General features: G+C 34.2%; 2 protein-coding genes across 2 annotated transcripts; one reads left to right on the plus strand and one right to left on the minus strand.

The window, feature by feature from the left end:
• Nucleotides 1-440: 440 nt before the first annotated feature.
• LOC125061031 (von Willebrand factor-like) lies at nucleotides 441-3,544 on the minus strand. The gene is made up of 4 exons (XM_047666172.1): nucleotides 3,535-3,544; nucleotides 2,162-2,338; nucleotides 1,472-1,645; nucleotides 441-693 (listed from the first exon to the last, which is right to left on the minus strand). The coding sequence occupies exons 1-4, from the start codon at nucleotides 3,542-3,544 to the stop codon at nucleotides 446-448; spliced, it is 609 nt and encodes a 202-aa protein (XP_047522128.1). The 3' UTR covers nucleotides 441-445.
• Nucleotides 3,545-4,655: 1,111 nt separating this feature from the next.
• LOC125061018 lies at nucleotides 4,656-7,560 on the plus strand. Its single transcript, XM_047666160.1, has 3 exons — nucleotides 4,656-4,806; nucleotides 5,490-5,631; nucleotides 7,407-7,560. Exons 1-3 carry the CDS (start codon nucleotides 4,758-4,760, stop codon nucleotides 7,519-7,521), a joined length of 306 nt encoding a protein of 101 aa, XP_047522116.1. The 5' UTR covers nucleotides 4,656-4,757; the 3' UTR covers nucleotides 7,522-7,560.
• The last annotated feature ends 10,722 nt before the right edge of the window (nucleotides 7,561-18,282 follow it).

An 18,282-nucleotide genomic window follows, 5' to 3' on the forward strand; every position in this document is an offset into this window, starting at 1 on the left:
TTTAGGTTTATATTATAATTTACATTAATATGATATATTATATATAGGCTATGTAGCTAACATAAAGGAGTGATTTAGCAAAAATGTAGTTATCCTATATTATTATTAAAAACATATTGAAATATTATCGCTTTTCGTCTCGCATTTTTAAATCAAGACCGATTATTATTGCTGTCTTAATAAAAAGAAAAAAATATGATTTAACTAAATACTTTTTTTTTAATAAATTTCTAGTGTTGCATTTTTGAATAATTTTGAATTAATCTTAAAACACATTATGGCTAAAATTATTAGAAATAGTCCCTCTGTCACCTTACGGGAATACGCCGATTTAAAAATAACTCTATATAAATAAAACCAGCTGAAGTAAATGCGTGAAACAATGGAGTCCTAATGTTTACAAATATGTACAATTTAAAATAAAACCTTTTACAACAATATTTCTCTACACAATAGATAAATGTAAAATCTTACTAATGGTATCAAAATATTTCCCCAAAGGCCCTGGGACTGTCCCATTTCTGGGACATTTGTCTACACTAACGCAGGTATTAGCCGCGTCTCTTAGCAAACCACTTGCGCATACGCATCCTGACGTGCAGGCTTTGGAACAGATTGGCTCAGGATCGATACATGATGGCTCACACGACGCATTACACAGATCGAAGACCTCGTTCTCATTGAAGCATTGTTCTGAAAAGTTTTTATTGTATCAAGATTATTTCATCGGGAGAATAAAAGGGAATGTTTGGAATGGGTGTCTGTAAAGTCGGTTTACGGACGATAGTTTAACGTGACAACGTCAGATAGATACGGCGCAAGCGTACAATGAGCGTAACCGGACAATGAGCGTAACGGGACAGTGAGTCATGCTTTTTTTTCGTTTAACACTTTTAAATAGTAGGTAATCAGTTAATTCTTATCCATGTAAATCACAAGCTTAAATTTTGAAACAAATTTTCCTTGATTTCAATTAATATCTTATGTGATACTTGTAGGTACTTTGTAAGAAAATTTCAATGAATGAATTTGACTTTAAAATTAACAACAATTATAGTATAGGAAACAAGAATTTTAAATCTCTATACAATCAATTCAAATAAAATGAATTAAGTGCTGCTACTAGTTGACACTAAACAATTTTGTGTTCAAACTAATAAATATATAAATCACTGCGCACATAGAAAGTCCATTGGTGCACAACCGGGGATCGAACCCACAACTTCTGGGAGAGAGTCGCACGCTGAAGCCACTAGGCTGACGCCTATTAAAATGTTCCATAACGCTATCTATTGACACTATGGATTTGCTATACATATATTAGGTACATGTACATATAACCATCTTGATTTTCAGTAGGTGTGTCTTATCTGGCTAAATTTAGTTCTGAAGTTGGAATATTAAAGTTTGGTTATGTAATATAAATTTGCGGTCTCATTAAGCGAAAACTATTTCTATATAAGCGTCTTACCAACAGTACAGTTATCCAACATCACACATTTATTAACAGTTTCGTCCCACACATATCCCGCTTTACAAAAGCAGCCCACGCTACACCCACAATCAACAGGATCTGGCGTGGAGCAGGTAGACTGACACCCGCAGTACAGGAATTCCTCGTGTTCACCACATTGACTCTTGTTTCCTGGAATAGCATAACACAACATATAGCATAGCAATCAGAGTACTTCTAATAGCGACTAATAGAGTTGTGTTGTTCCCACGAGAATGTAATTCTGTATGTGATGCAATGCCTTCTGCTGATAGAGGACAAATCTTTGTTTTTAATTTATTTTATTATTATTTATTACATAAGATGTCATATAGAACATGGTGGAATAGTTGCAGTTGCAGTTGCAGCAGCAAACGTTGTGTAACAAAAAAAATAATTTATATTAGAAAGAGTGGCGGAGAGTTTATTGCCAGTTGTTCCCTTCCATTATACGCCCTTGATTTGAGAACTGGCAGTAAATGTAAAATTCAAAGCATTTCAAATATTTTTTGAACTTCCAAAGTCAGGGCTAAGGCCTCATTGCTCTTAGGCAACCATAGGACTAAAATAAAAATAATGTTAATTGTAAATATTTAGCTTAAGCTTTTTATGGTTATTGTTAACTAACTGATAAAGCCCAGTTTGGCGTCGGTTAAAATAATAAAATACCATTCAAACACTGATCAGCCTCAACGCAGGTGCCACTGTCATTCCTCAAGAAACCAGCCTTGCAGAAGCAGCCTTCTACACAGTCATCAACACAATCCACTGGTCCCTGAGGTGATGTGCAGTTGAAGGGACAAGATGTACCACAGAGGAGGTACTCTTCGTTGGTTGGGCACTCATCTGAAAGAAATAAGAGAATTAACACGTTGCAATAGTCTAAGTGAGATATTTCTTATCCCGTACCAATTCTAGAATGTGGTAAATTTTTATTTTATTTTTACTTTTGTAACATTAATTAGGTTGTGGTGTATGACATTTTCCTTTGAATAATTGTAATGTAGAGGGAGGGTAAAACTTGCTGAGTTTCTGCCAGTTCTTATCAGAACAAGGCCTTGCCAGTAGTCTTGCTCTTTCGCGAATTTTGTAAACGTTTTTGACATTCATAAGCATGCGCTAAGAAGCATCTAAACTGAATAAACGTATTTTGATTTGATTTGATTTAGAAGTCCCAAAAACTACGTGGCTACGTGAAAAAATCCTGTTTCATTGATATTTTTGATAGAACACTAACACTCCTAACAACTCGAAACTCTTTTGCCGTGAGTCACATCCAGGTTTTTCGGGATAGCGCAATCTACTAAGCCGTGGAGGCGCAATAACGACTGCGGAAAGCATATTAGGTGGGCTGAAAATTTCGTAGGCTGACACATAGATGGCGCTACTAGTATAAAATAAATGTGATTTTTAGTTAGCCATAATCTTCAAAAGACTCATGTAGAAATTTGATCACTGCCGTCGTATTAGTTTGTGAGATATAGTATTTTGAGTGAAGGAACTTTTGTTTGTTCAAAAAAAATGGATATAAAATTCTCGTGTCGCTATGTTCGTTCCCATACTCCACCGAAACGGTTCACCCGATTCTTATGAAAATTTTAGGCATATTCATTAAGTCTAAGAATCGGCTACTATCTACCTTTCAAACCCTTAAGTGATAAGGGTTATTCACCCCAAAAATTATTTTTTTAATTTTTTGACAATTTTAATTTTTTTAGCTTTTATTTTTTTATTATATAATATAACATACAAATATACATACAATCTTAAATTTTCACCTTTCTACGATCAACTCCTATTGTATATGTTATTTTTATCGAACAAAAAAGTTTCCTAGAAATAAGATAGATAGCAATTTGCCGTGTTAGCTAGTACCAACATATAATTAGACTTTTATATTTTTAGAAAAAAAGGTTGTTTTATTTACAGACACAGAATAAAAGTCTCAAGTACATTTCGCCACGGTAACTATTAAGACTATACTTTAGTACCAAATATTTTCTTCCCCACGAGTTTAAACCAGACTTATTCGTTGAATATACCTTCATACATCTTACAATTATCGCTTATCTAAGCGGAAAAGGATAATTTAGAAGATTATGCAAACAGTTAATTGCCAATTCCATTTAATTATAATTACACATACAAAACTAATTTCACCCTACAGTAAACTTAATTGTTACTATTCAAATCTTGATTGATTACTGATTACTATTGCGAAATTGTGTTACCTACAATATTATTTTAAGAATACTGTTTGAATAGATAATAATAATAATAATAATAATAATAATAATTAAGCCTCATTTATTCCTAGAAAAATTTAAAAAATATACACACACACAAAAAATACATACCATATATATACATACCGTATATATATATATATATACCACATACATAGAATAAATATAAATAATAACATAAAATATGAATAGTAAAATAATAATATGTTTGAATAGATATAAATGCTAAATTCATAAGTCATGCATCGAGATAATAATTAAGTCACATTAAAGTAGTTTAGTAATGACAAGTATTTACACACAAATACTTATACTTAAAAATTTATAAATGTTAGGTCCCTGTGGCAGTGTACCTTTAACGCTGGCAGCATTTCCTCGCTGTATTGCGATACTTATTCTTTGAGCGACGAAAGCACCAGCTCTGGGGTCACCGGTTCTATCTACCAGGCGCCAACTTAAATCTTAAATTAGCGCCTGTGCACTTGAACTCACGACCCAAGAGTCTCTACTCCAAAGGGAACGAAATCAAAGGTGGAAGGAAGACTTTTATAAAGTTAATATAATATTTTTAATTTAGATTTTAAGACATTTAACACTACAAATAACTCTTTAGCTTAAATTATAACGAGCTCCGGGTTCAAGATACCTCGGCGATCTCAGTTTTAATCACAATCTAATAAACATGTGTAATAAATAAGTCTATATAAAATTCCTTAAATTAGCTTTTACACCCACAACAGTATTTAATTTGACAACTGGAGCCCGAGAGGTTTTGTAAATTTTTATCTGGTAACATTTTTACAATCAAGAAGGCTATGAAAATTTTCTAAATATATATTTAAGATATACATTGGAAGTAACTGAAACAGTATATTTAAATATTTACGAGTTCATTATAACACAGTGATTAAATGTGGCATCTAAAAACGTATTCAAACTGAGATATCAAAAATTCATAGTCCATTGAAACCGCGTAAATCTAGTTTTGGTGATGAATATTCGAAATTCCCATTAGTCGAATGTTAGTGTTGTTTTGTTTGTTACAATTCGGAGCTGCTATTATGATTAGTGAGTAAAACCATTTATTAAATGAGTCAAAAAGTAGGTCACAATTCGACTATATATTTTTTATGTGTGGTCGCGAATTATGTCGTATGTTATGAAGCGATTTTTAAGACTATATTTTGATGGAAAGGAGATATGTTGGCATCTCAGAGAGATCGAGGGTAACCTTCAAAAACCTCTTCAAAGTAAATAAATGGTTAAAGTCTTTTTTTTATTTAAAATTATATTTCCTTTAATAATTTCAAAACCTACCTTTCAAAAACATATAATATAAACCTTTTTTTCGCAAAAACCGTTTCCAGTATTTCGTTTGCAACATATGCAGTACACATATACTTGTGGCTTACCATGTCAATTTTAAGTATTATTGTATGACTTCTTCCTGGCATATGATTTCACAAAAGCATAATCTATGAAAAAATATGATATTCCAGTGCCTTTACAACCTCATATTACCCGTTATACCCTGCCAAAGATTATGTCAATTTCTTTGATGAGGTTATTCTGATAGACAAGCAGCAGATCAGCCTCCTGTGCCTTACACATTGGTTTTTTAAGACATTTCTTCACGATGTTGGCCTTTATAAGCAAGCGTTACTTGCGCACATCAAAAGTAAAATCCATTGGTACACAGATTCGAATATCGATTTCTATCATTTTTGTATTTATCGACTCATCTTAATTAGAAAAAGAATGCCCATACAACGAGATGTACAGATCTTGTTCCTTTACGGAAGAGTTCACGTGCTGGGAGAGTGAAGAGATGGCGAAGAGAGTCATGTCGCTTCCTGAACGTCTGCCGCATTGCAAATCTGGTTGTTATTGCAAGTATGAAAGATTTTAATAAGATTCCGGTTTTCCTCAATATTTTAATATATCATGTATTGTGATGAATAAAAATTCTATGGAGATCCTATTTAACCTAAGAACAGAACAAGAGTGGCTGGTTTTGTTGATAAGTAGATATTGTAGGTTTTTATGGAGGAAATTTTCTTCATTTTTTTACGATTTTTTTTTATAGAATAGGAGGCAAACGGGAGGCTCACCTGATGTTAATTAATACCGCCGCCCATGGACACTTTCAATGCCAGAGGGCGAGTGCGTTGCCGGCCTTTTAAGAATAGTAGAAGCTGTCCCGGTGGTGTGTAGTTGTGTGTGGCATAACCATTACTGTATGGATAGAGCAAATAAATAGTCTTCCGTTAGAAGTAATTAAGTACTTTTTTTAATTTATTCATAAATCAAATGGAAGATAAATGTGATATTAGACGGACACCATGGATTAGTAGATCTCTTTTTGTCCGTTGAGGGAACTGACAAAAGGTTTGATTCTCGTCAGTTCCTGTGATCGTCGTGATGAGTCAGACTGATAGATGTGGTTAGTTGGTAGTTCTTTTTATCTCGTTAGTGTATATTTAAACCAGTTGTACAACCTTTTAGTTCAGCCCTGCGATTCTGTAACTCACTTTTCGAACTCACACAGCGGTTTTCGCATCGGCGGTCGCTCTGAAAACAGTCGTGAAGCAGTCATTTTATGATTTGGCATTCTGAAAAGGTGGGAGCTTGTAGTTTATTGTTTATCAGAATGCCAAATCATAAAATGACTGCTTCACGACTGATTTCAGAGCGACCGCCGATGCGAAAACCGCTGTGTGAGTTCCAAAAGTGAGTTACAGAATCGCAGGGCTGGACCTTAGATTTCTATATGTTTCGGGATCGGTTCTCAATCTAATAGGCAAGTACAACCTTCTGTACTCACGCCGTCAACTTCTCGGCTCTAAGCCATTCCTTACGATGTTCTTCTTTAACCTATCAGCGAGAGTTAATTGCGCACATCCACCGGGGTTCGAACCTTCGGCGTCCGAGATGAGAGTCGCAAGCCACTAAGCAAAAACTGCTCGTTTATTTATTGAAATTTATTAATTGTAAATACTTAAAAATAAAAATAAACAATAAAATATGTTTATTATGGAACATAAGATACATCTATCACTTATTCCACGTCATTAAGTTTGAATTTGTAGGCATCCCTACTCATCGGCAAAGAAGACGGAGGGTGTAGTCCGAGAGAAAAAGCCGGTGTAAAAAACTCTCGGTGCTCTTTTAAAATAGCAAATCATCAAACAACACTTATTTTAAAACAAATTAATTAGAAGTAGCCTGTCTAGCACTAGTTCCAACTTGTGGCAAGGGTTATCTGTAATGACAAGGTATTTACTCAAATAAAGCCAAACGATTTTTGACCCCAAACTTGCCATCAGTGCTATGGATATTGAGATAATTATATCGAAATGGCTATCGCTATTGAAAACTATGCTGCCTCTAAAGCGCTAGGTTCAACAAAACTAAAACAGTGTAATAAGACGGATCAAGTTTCCTTAGTTTGTGTTTGAAAATTTTCTTTACACTAATTGGCAAACCTGTGCAAGTATTTATTATAAAGAAACGTACCTTTTATAACCTGGCCTGGAAGTCTCAAAGGATCGCCTTTTTAAAGCTTCAACTAAGTTTATAGCAAACTTCATCTTATAAGAGTGACACACACACATACAGAAAAAAGCAATACATGTGTGCATCTTTTTGAAATATTAATATTTTTTCAGACGTGGATTTGTCAGAGCCTACCCCTCAAGCCAATGCATACCAGCGGTTACTTGTAGGGACCGAAATCTGGAGCTCATCATTGGCAAACTACCGGATATGCTTATCGACTTCTGATATTGACAATAAACAATGTAACAAAACGTTATAGAATTTTTTTACACACTTTATATTAGCTTCACCTGTATGTATGTATGTATGTAGCCGACTCCATCGGACTCGATTTTGACCCACTTTTAACGGACTTATTTAATTCAAACTTTGCGCACCTGTCAAAGATCGATGACAATGCAATAATCCGAAAAAAAAATGAAAAAATTTAACTAAAAAATAATAAATAATAGTTAAAAAAAACTAAAAAACACGCTTTTAAAGCACATCTAACTAAAAAGTGAAAAATAATTCCTAATTTAGGCTCAAAATGGTAATGAACAAAAAATACTGGTATTATTTCACAATAATACCAGTATTTTTCGTCTATCGAGCAACCCAAAAGCGTGTTTTTTAGTTTTTTTAAACTATTATTTATTATTATAATACAAGGCTGTAATATGCATATTTTTGTAAAAGTAGACTCTTGGGCCGTGGGGTGGAAGTGCACGGGCGCTAATGAAAGATTTAAGTTTGCCTGGTAGATAGTACCGGTGACCCCAGAGCTGGTGCTTTCGTCGCTAAACAAATAAGTATCGCAATACAGCGAGGAAATGTTGCCAGCGTTAGAGGTACACTGCCAGGGACCAACTTTTATAAATTTGTTATAATCTCTATTCATAATTTTTTGAAGTTAAATAATATGTTTTGGCGCGTTAGGGAAAAATGATGATAGTAAATTTTAACGATGCGCGTGCACATCGTCACAAAAAACCTACACCCTTAGGTGAGCTATAGTCAACATTTTAGTTTTTACTATTGTAAGTGTCGTTTATCGAAAGATAAAATTGTTGAAAAGATTTTTATCTTGTTACGCCAAAGAAGTATAACTTCTAACGCGTGTAGGTACATAAGTACACACACGTTTTATTTTAATTATTATTATTACTATGTAAAACACATACCTTTAGCAACATAGACACTATGGGTTCCCACAAATAAAAATAAAAAGATAATTTGTCTCATTATGGACCGACTTCAGTGAGTTCGAATAAACTTCTGGACAAATTAAATGACCTTATTTGTAGTTCAATAGTTTTATCTGGTGACAAAAAATGTGCCATCCTTGAGTTGCATTCGAGCGTTGCATATTGTCTAAGAGCTGCCGAATTTGTGATTCTATAATATTCAATGACAGTATCTTCGATTGTACGTTTAAAGTATACCAATGTACCGAGCTATTTATTTTCGGGTTAATCCTAACAATTATTACTGATGGCAATAGGTATATTACTTACCCTGGGAACCATGTGCCAACGCGTGGTACTAACCAATCTAATATCACTTAAATAGGTACACTTGGTAACGTCCGTTAGTCACCAGACCTCGAAGACGTTCCCCTACTCGCTGGAACGATCAGTCTTACAGGTCTTACCATTACTCAGATCCAGAGGTAAGCTGTAGAAATAGGAGAGTGGAGGACGTTGTGCAGCGCCCCTAACACGTCCCTCAGAAAAGGAGAGTGCGACTGAAAATGAAACGTCATAAACATACGGAGCCGTATTAATTCAAAACTTCATCAGCATCACCTTGTTGGCTGGAAATCTTCCACGGCCCGCTTCATAAGACACTTTAGCGAACTGTGGAATCGATTCTCGGTCCTCAGACCCTCGGGTCTTCCCTGAGAGATACGACCTCCAATTGTTTAAAGAAAGAGTGTACTCCTCCCTCAAAGGCCAGCAACGCACCCACTAAAAATGGGGCTCGATTGCCCGACAGCTATGGGGGCTCGATTGTCGAGGACAAGACAAGACAATGGATGGAAGAACTTCAAAATTCAAAAGGCGTTTTTGCAGGCTGACCGTATCGCAACACACTTTAAACCATTCGTTCGAATCTCTATGGCTAAAACCAAATGTGGTCACGTGAGATGGTTAAGTTACCAATCACCGGTAAGTTAACTCTTGCGCTATAAAACTAACACGCACTAATTTTGCAATCATGAATGGCTTATAGAAAATTTTGACCGCGACCAAAAAGCTCAATTATCTGTGTTCGAACCAATTTATTATAATCATTGCTTAGAGCAAAAGATATTGTCTATTCCTGGACTGATTTAATATCGTCACTCTTGAATTTTAATATATGTATGGAGAATAGTGCAGCGTTAATTCGGCTCAAATTTTAGTATGGTAGTTTTTTTTGTTCTTGGTACATAGTCTTCACATATTAATCAAATCAATGTATAAAAACTATTTTAAAAGAGTCATTATGGAGTTTCTTGCCCATTCTTCTCTATATGAACCTTTTGGCAGGGGCAACTAGAGTAATTTGTTTTTAATATTTTAACTTCCAAAAGTGCCTTTTTAATAGGCCTTATTGAAATAAATGATTTGACTTGACTAGAATGTAACTAAGAATTACTAAATGTTAGAGACGGCTCAGCAGCAGGAAAGGTAGTGAAAAAGTGCCAAATGGCCCTGTTCTAAATTTGATTCCAATAACTGTTAGGTGTTGCTTGGAAAGAATAGAAGAATAGAAATTCTCTTTGGTTGGAGAAAAATCACTTACGAAACGGAAAAGTATGTCACCCGTACACTCTTTATCAACGGTAAGTAGTAGTAGTAGTAATTTGACGAATACCCAAATGATCCTAATCCTTGAGATTGATTTGCTCCAGTTCAAACAATTTGTATGACTCAATACTTGGCGATTAAAAAGAATGGCGGAAAGTTTCTTGCCAGTTCTTCGTACCCGTACTTCTTACATAGGTCATAAGGTACAAAATTAACGTTTCCCGGTTATTTTAGTTTTTTATATATTCTAACTAAAGTTTCAGTTCTATCAAATAAATTACAAATCCAATTGAGCGAATCAAATTGATTCATCAGAGTTAAGGTTGTCATTGTTTCCTGTTTTCCACTTCCTGATAGTATAGTTTCATCCTTTTTCGAATATTTTTGTTTATTTTAGGAATAAGTACTCAATATTACAAACTATACAATCCCCGACTTATAGAAAGTTGAAAAGCTAGTTTAAAGCTAAACATTGTCAACTACTATATGCCAATACTATGTAGCAAGACCACTACTGTGAGAAGTACCTACTCACTATTTCACTTAAAAAATTAGTTGCGGTACAACCCCTGGTCTCTATCACATTTCTGTCTCTTTCGTGATCCTTTTTATCATAATAGGCATGTGATAAGTCGTCTGTGCTCAGATTTTTCTGCCTAAAACACGCCAATTTCCGTCACAACCAGCGGATTTAAAAGCGCTCATAGCAAGAAGAGTGACACGGCACTGATTACGTTGAAAGTATCACACAATGCTTTTATAAAAATCAGCAAAATAGGCACTGCAGGTTTATCCAATTCCATATCAGGTCAGTATGTTTGCCGACCCATCCAATCATGGTAATGCGACCTGCCGACGGAGACCTATAAATAAATTATGTCTTGCGACGTACCTTGCCCATCTAATATGGAAGGTTAATATTGTTTCAATCTATATGAACAAAGTCAATTGAGTCTAGGAGCTTAGTAACTGTCCAGTTCGATTTCTGTCCATTTTGTTATTAAATACAGAATAATTTGAGCAGTATGGGTCCAACCCTAATGACAAAGATACAAGGGGAATGCTTAGGTGGTTTGGCCATGTAGAACTGATGAATGAGAAGCGGTTGACAAGTGAGAAATGAGAAGTGGTCGGACAAAACTGGGCAAATCCAGGAGGACCTAGGGACGGGACCTGTTCAAAGTAACCAATGAGTATGCCTGGTAAATGTAGATGAAGCGAGAGAAGTGTGTCAGGACCGTAGCAAGTCGAGATCCGTGGTCACTGCCTAGTCACTAGGCCCTAGTGCCTATCCCTTCGGGAAAAAGGCTTAGATTAATAAAATATATAATTTGAAAGTCACATGAATACACATGACACATTTAAACACGTTGCTTCATACATAGACATAGACATAGAAATAACATTTATTACTAACGAAACACAAAAAATAAGAATAAAAAAAGGAAGAAAAATAATAAAACATTTTTTTTAATAAGAAATACTAATAATAATAATACTTAATACATTTTAAGTGTGTAATGTGTGTGTGTTGTGGTTGTAACTGGCCCTGGCTCTGAATTATGCTGTGGAGCAGACGTGTTCCACAGCGCTGGTCATTCTGCCAAAGACCACAACAGTTAATTTGCGCCTCAGACGCAAAACAGAAAAATAATGTAGTAATAATAATAGTAGAAAAAATAGATAATAATATTATTCCCAACAAAATCAGGTCAATACCAACATTTTAATTAAAGCACTCATCTGTCTCTTTTCATTATAGCGTAAACATTATTTGACAGAAGGAAACGAAAGACTGGCTTAGGTGACAGTACAATTATTATACTTCTTTAGTTTTTATAATTGAGGTATTAAATTGTCAATGTAATACGTATTGGAATGATGATATTATACTCCAGTCTATAGAGAATGTGTACCAAGCTCCTGAAATCTCAAAGGCAGTATCTCCTTTAATTAGTTAATTAATTTAATGATAGTTACGCACCATAAAGTACCGACATACATTTATCTATATAACACTACGAAACTAGTTTCAGTAATTGGTTTAAATGTAAATACGAATAATCTCTTTCTGTCAAAACATATTTAGGCTGTGATGATAAGAGACAGAAGATTACTTAAACGAAATTATACTCAAAGTATTAAATGAAGCATTAACCACACTTGTATCGCAGTATTAGTGAATTAAAATAATAATATAAAAGTTGAATGTGAGAAAAACAATTTCGTAAATGAAACGCCTGCGAAAACTAGTGCGGCAAAATCTCGTAGACGCGAAACACGGTCAATTAAGCGCTAAGTTTATGTGTTGGGCCTTTTTACAAATGTCTGGAGGTTTTTGAATAGAAAACGGTTTTAGAGGTACGTTTGACCTACTTGAAGTGGCCTGACAAGAGCACGGATGCAATTCTCGTACTTACGCTCTACTTAGCCTAAATAGTCTTTGGGTGGAGGCTACGAAATTCGCGAAAGAAAAATTTTATCTTTAAATAAGTATTGTTGTGAAATCTGAGGTCTTGCATTCCGCCAATGCATGCAAATGTTTTTTTCGCCATGGACACTCGCACTGCCAGATTTTTAAAAGGCGGGCAGCACGCTTGCGAGCCTTCTGGTAGTGCGAGTGTCCATGGGTATCACTTAACATTAGGTGAGCCTCCTGACCGTTAACACAAAAAGTTTATATGTCGACGAACGTTTTAACTACTTTTTTATGTTTAAAAACAGTTGCAGTGTATATAAAAACCATTATTAACTTTGTAATATTAAAGTTAAAGGCAAATTTTATTCAAAACACTCCCGCCCTAACCATCGACCCTAAATTGACAAGAGTGCAACATAAGTTAATAAAATTTTCAGACAAAACAAAGTTACATAATAAAAAATAAAAGAAATTAACTAGCTACTATAGGCACTAACACATAATATAACTTTTGCCAGTTCACTCAACGGACACTGAAAATGGTCCGTTAACCTGTGTAATTAGTTAAGTAAATTAATACACCGAATCATATGAGCCCTTTTCAGAAGGTTAGTCCTAGCTGTGGGCACATGAAGTAACGGCGGACGATGTCGCTTTCTGACGTACCCATCATTGGTACATTGAAGCTAACTACTGAAGTACTGCCTAATTACTGTCCTTGCCATACTCGTCTTGGCTTGTACTCTAAGCTCGTTGTAGCCTAGAATAAATAAGGTCGGATACATGAGTGGGTAAAAAGGGTACACACCATTCATCCCGTAAATGTTTTATGTATACACACACAGTTACAATTATTGTTTCGGCGGACCTCCTAAGATCTCCAGTGTAAACGAGTGCTATTGCTACATGTGCAGAGAACAGATATTTAAAAATACTTCCACAAGCGCTTTTTGTAGCTCCATTGCATTAAATTGTACAACCCGGCCGTTTACTGAACAATATTATTCTGCATTTTAACCCATTTAGAGCCCATCCGCTATTTAGCTTTGCTAGCAAAAATAATTCACAAAGCAGATCCCATTTTCATAGTTTACTGTTATGGATTAATACTTTTTATTGGATGCTGTAACAATGATACCTTTATGCTTTAAAAAGGGTACGGAAGATATAGATTCGGTAGCAGGAAGCGAATGGAGAAAGAAACCCATAATATTTGGAAAAACCTTTACCATACTTCACAATGTTAACTGTTTGACTGAATGTTATTTTTTTTAAAAAATGTAATGTAAAATATACAGTTGCAATATTTGTAAATGTGAGCACTATGTTTCTTCATAATAATTTAGTTATTTAGCATTGTTTTTATAATACCACAATTTTTTAATATTTTTATTATTACTATGTTGGTTAAGAAAATTGTTAATATTGTATATTTGATTGTTATGTTAACTAATAAACATTATTTACATTTGTAGTTGAAAGTGTAATATGTTTATTGTATTTTTTGTAAAATGTATGTTCACCATAATTGTCATGTATTTTAGAATATATACATTGTAACTTATAGAAAATTCATTATATATGATGTGGTGTACTTCAAAAAATTAATAAATCAAACTATGACCAAAAATATATTATACACGTTAATGACCACCATTTGTAGTCGCACCAACAACACAATAAAAAAAAGGAAAGAAAAGTCACGTGAACAAAACATTTAGATAAATATTGCCTATGTACGAGTGAAATAAGGATTACATTAAGTTTATGTTATTCTATTTAATTTTTTTGAAGTTATACTTCTTTAGGCGCGTTATGAAAAATTGATGAGAGTGAAATTTTACGATGCGCGCGCACCGTGACACAAAATTAACAGAATGAAGTTGCCCACGGAAGATGCTACGGCATTGGACATAATATAAAGACAACATTCGATTATTAATAGAATTTATGTTACACTTAATGTAAGAGAATAATAATAAAAATTTATTTATTTAATTTTTCAAATGTAAACTGAACTTTATTGACTATAATGACTCCTTTTCCAGTCTTTGATTATTTAATTGTTATTAATTATTTGCATGCAATCGAATAATTTTTAATAGTGCCAAAGAAGTATAACTTCTTACGCGCGTACATAAGTACACGCACCGTTTTTTTATTTATAAGACTAATTTTTCTTGTATGTAGACTAACGGGCACGCGATCCATAGAGATCTGTGGCCGAAAAGCTGTTCAGCAGGGGAGTGTCAAATCTCTCCTTTAATAAAATGGGATTTTTATTCTTAAAAGGCTTGGCATCTCCAGCCGGCCAACTCGCTCATAAATATCATCAGGATATTTCCGGAGTAGTTGTCGCCCGGGGCCGCCTTGACCCCGTTACCTCTTGCGCTTTTTATCTTTATGACATAATAACAACTTTATGGCAGATTTTTTCCAGCTGCGATCTGTGCTCAACATGTCGAGCCCATCTGGAGATACCCCCATACCAGTCTCCAGCTCCAGATAGCTCCTGGCTATTTCCAAAGTGTATATTTTATATTAGCAAATCCTTCCATTTGTCTCTCATCTTCGCTACTATTTTCCAATTTGTACCTGCTATCTCTTCTAATTCATCTTCCAGGATTCTAGTGTCTCTTTTAAAAAAACAAGAAAACTTTTTCATAGATAAATTAAAATTAGTTATTTTGTAGGAAGGAGATAAGTTAGTTAGCTCATTTGGATTTATAAGCTATCACTAAAGTCTAGACATATTTTAAGAACATACAAATGGAAACTCCAATTCTATTTACTATTGGTATCGGCAGACTGTTTGCGCAGCGGATATAATAACGAAGTATTCGCCTGTATCTGTTCCCATATGCCTGGATCTACGAAGACTTCGTTAAGACATAGGCTGAGGCGTAGAAGTTGTTGGATGTAAGACTATTCAGCTCTTAGAAACTATCAGTTGCAAAAGTCTCTTAATTCTCTACATTATGATGTAAAATATAAAATGGACCATTAGCCACCTTCTCATTACTTTCAAAACATCCTGGTTCATTCGCAATAACGACTTCCATCGGGACCTTAATCAACAATAATCACAAATATTACGGGATCCCACAAACAAAGACTACACTACGGGCTTAGGGAGAAGATTGAAAAGGACAAAACCATTTGTATTAGTGAATTAGTGTGAGTTCACGTTAGTCTTAAGTGCAAAAAAAGTACACAAGAACTTGTCTTCCCCTTAACAAAGACTACAAGTAGTGTTATTGCACACTTTCTTATGTTAAATACCCTTACCAGTAAATTAGGTTAGTTTTAAATTACTTATTACTCTTAAGTTAGGCTTTTTAGTAGATCGTGATGTCTTTGTGCAGAGAATTTATCAGAAAAACAAACAAATTTCTTAAAAGTTTTTTCTGATTATTTGTCACGAGTAATGATTAGTAAGATGTAGTAAATTAATGAACTTTCTTTAGGTAACTATGGTATAGTTGGATATAATTCGCCTAAGTACGTCATTCTTGTCAGCATTTAGATTTGAGCTTACTAAATGTAAATGAAACAGTGTGTGGTTATGAATACGATGACAGAACATGATATTACAAAAGGCATGACAACAACAATTGACATTTCGAGAGCTTAAATGGTTTTTAAAAGCAATTTAAATTAGATGTGTTTTTATTACCAGTTATGATGTGTGATTTTATTACCAGTTTAGCGTTTCTCTTTTGACTCAACACACAATTGACAATCTAATACGATTGAAGTGCGATAACTTGGTTTTGGAAATGAAAAATTGTAGTTATTTTAGCCACATCGACATGAATATATCTTATTTGACAAACTTGCTATATTTTTCATTCTGTTCTTTTGTTTACAAAACGACTATAAATTAATATACTGTCAGAGAAGAATTTTTGTTTAATCTCTTGGCAAAGGCCTCCTTTAACCCTTTCCACTGTTCTCTTTTCCTTTGCAACTCTTCTGCAGTTGTAGCCTACCGTTAATATGAGTTCGTCCTCCCATCTTTTGCGTTATCGGCCGCTTCTTCGTTTTCCGTCTCTAGGGTATTATTGCAATATTTTGCAACATTTTGCATGGGGGCTCCGTAGCATATTTTTATGATTGTTATTATTATTGTATTAATTATAACATTATAAATTAATTGAACATTAATCTACTATGTATTTAATTACTGCATGCATGCATAAAAACAATGATTGATGTTAAATTTTTCTTGCACGTCATACTATCAATTTTTGGTTAAGTTATTTTAAAGATAAGTGTATTCAGGCTTCATTATTATCACGTATTTTGTTTAAACGTTTTAATTAATAATAATTCAGTTCTACATATATGTATAAAATTGGTATATTTTTTTCTATTGTGCCTGTATTATAAGATATATCGTTTTATTAAATAATCAGTTCAAAAATAGTTTATTATACTCAATTATTAAAATAGGTTCTCACGTACATTCAGTTAGAAAATTAAAACGCTATAAAAAATCCCTATAAACTGAACAATAGACGCATCGAGGTAATCTTATGAAAGATTCCACAGAACAATGGCTGAATTGTCCCCGACAGCTTCACGATCTCCGAATATTTTCGATCTACACTCTACAGGTCCTATTTGGCGAACATTCGCTATTGTTTTTAATATTTTCCTTGAAACAAATTTACTTTGTGAATATGTAATACCTGAAATTTATGCCTCTCGGCCATAGCCCATAATACATTTGAGAACAAGTATGTAGAGACGTCGCCAACAACAAGTAGTTAGAAAGGAAATGTACACTAAGCTGATCACCTCAACGTCCGTCAGTCCGCAACTTAGCGTTTTTTGAGGGAGTTTGTCCCGCGCACCACCACTATGAGGAACCAGCTAACCACTGAAGTATTTCCGAACCAATTCGACTTAAGGTCTATCAAGAGGGTAGATTTCCTAAAAGGCCGGCAACGCACTTGCGAGGCCTCTGACCAGATGTTGGTCAAATAATCGTTCACTATTTCCAAATTTATGTTTTTATATATATGGTTTTCTTGGTATTTGTTGCATAGCTGTTGTATGAAATTTTGAATCTCGTTCTCACTTTGTATTAGAATTTGTAAGGCTTTAATGCATGAAATGTACGTAAAATGAAACAATAAACGAATGTATTAATTTTACAGCTGCTTACAATATTTAACCGTACGTAATTTCGCTTGGTTTGACATGATAAATATGTTTCATGCGGAAACTTACAAAAAAGGACAATTCAAATTATGCAGGATATTTCCACCTTTATGGCTATTGATTTTAACATCTTTATTGCATTGAATAGTTCGATCGTTTTGTAAAGTTTTTATTAAAATCCACCAAATGCTGAACATAGTATATCAATCCTACGGTCGTGTGTTTGGACACGCATGTGCATTAGTAGAAATTTATAAAAAGTTGATACACTGAAAAGAGCGATGAAGCGTTACTGAATTATTTTTAACCGACTTTAAAAGAAGCTGGGGGCAAGTACCATCCTTTTCTTTAAGCAGTTCAAGCCACTTATAACTTCGTGAATAAAACAAAATTAGAAGCCTGAATTTTCAGTTACCAACCTGAGATTGTATAAATACGGTAGGTATAGTTTAAATTTCATTCAATTTGTAAGTAAGTGACCACTACAGATATGAGCTGCCGACTGAATAGAGAGTGAACGAAACTGCTTTTAGCAGTAAGACCGTCCATTTATATCCTTTATTATTTTTGAAGTTATACTTCTTTAGGCGCGTTATGAAAAATTGATGAGAGTGAAATTTTACG

This window comes from Pieris napi, chromosome 22 (assembly GCF_905475465.1).
Source record: "Pieris napi chromosome 22, ilPieNapi1.2, whole genome shotgun sequence".
NCBI classification, from domain to species: Eukaryota; Metazoa; Arthropoda; class Insecta; order Lepidoptera; family Pieridae; genus Pieris; species Pieris napi.

Coding starts and splice junctions, on each gene's coding strand:
- LOC125061031 (XM_047666172.1), bottom strand. Junction 1,646..2,161: donor GGCTGATCAGTGTTTGAATG/GTATTTTATTAT, acceptor ATGCTATTCCAG/GAAACAAGAGTCAATGTGGT. Junction 694..1,471: donor GTTGGATAACTGTACTGTTG/GTAAGACGCTTA, acceptor AAAACTTTTCAG/AACAATGCTTCAATGAGAAC.
- LOC125061018 (XM_047666160.1), top strand. CDS start 4,758: ATGTTAGTGTTGTTTTGTTTGTTACAATTCGGAGCTGCTATTATGATT. Junction 4,807..5,489: donor CGGAGCTGCTATTATGATTA/GTGAGTAAAACC, acceptor CATCTTAATTAG/AAAAAGAATGCCCATACAAC. Junction 5,632..7,406: donor AAATCTGGTTGTTATTGCAA/GTATGAAAGATT, acceptor ATATTTTTTCAG/ACGTGGATTTGTCAGAGCCT.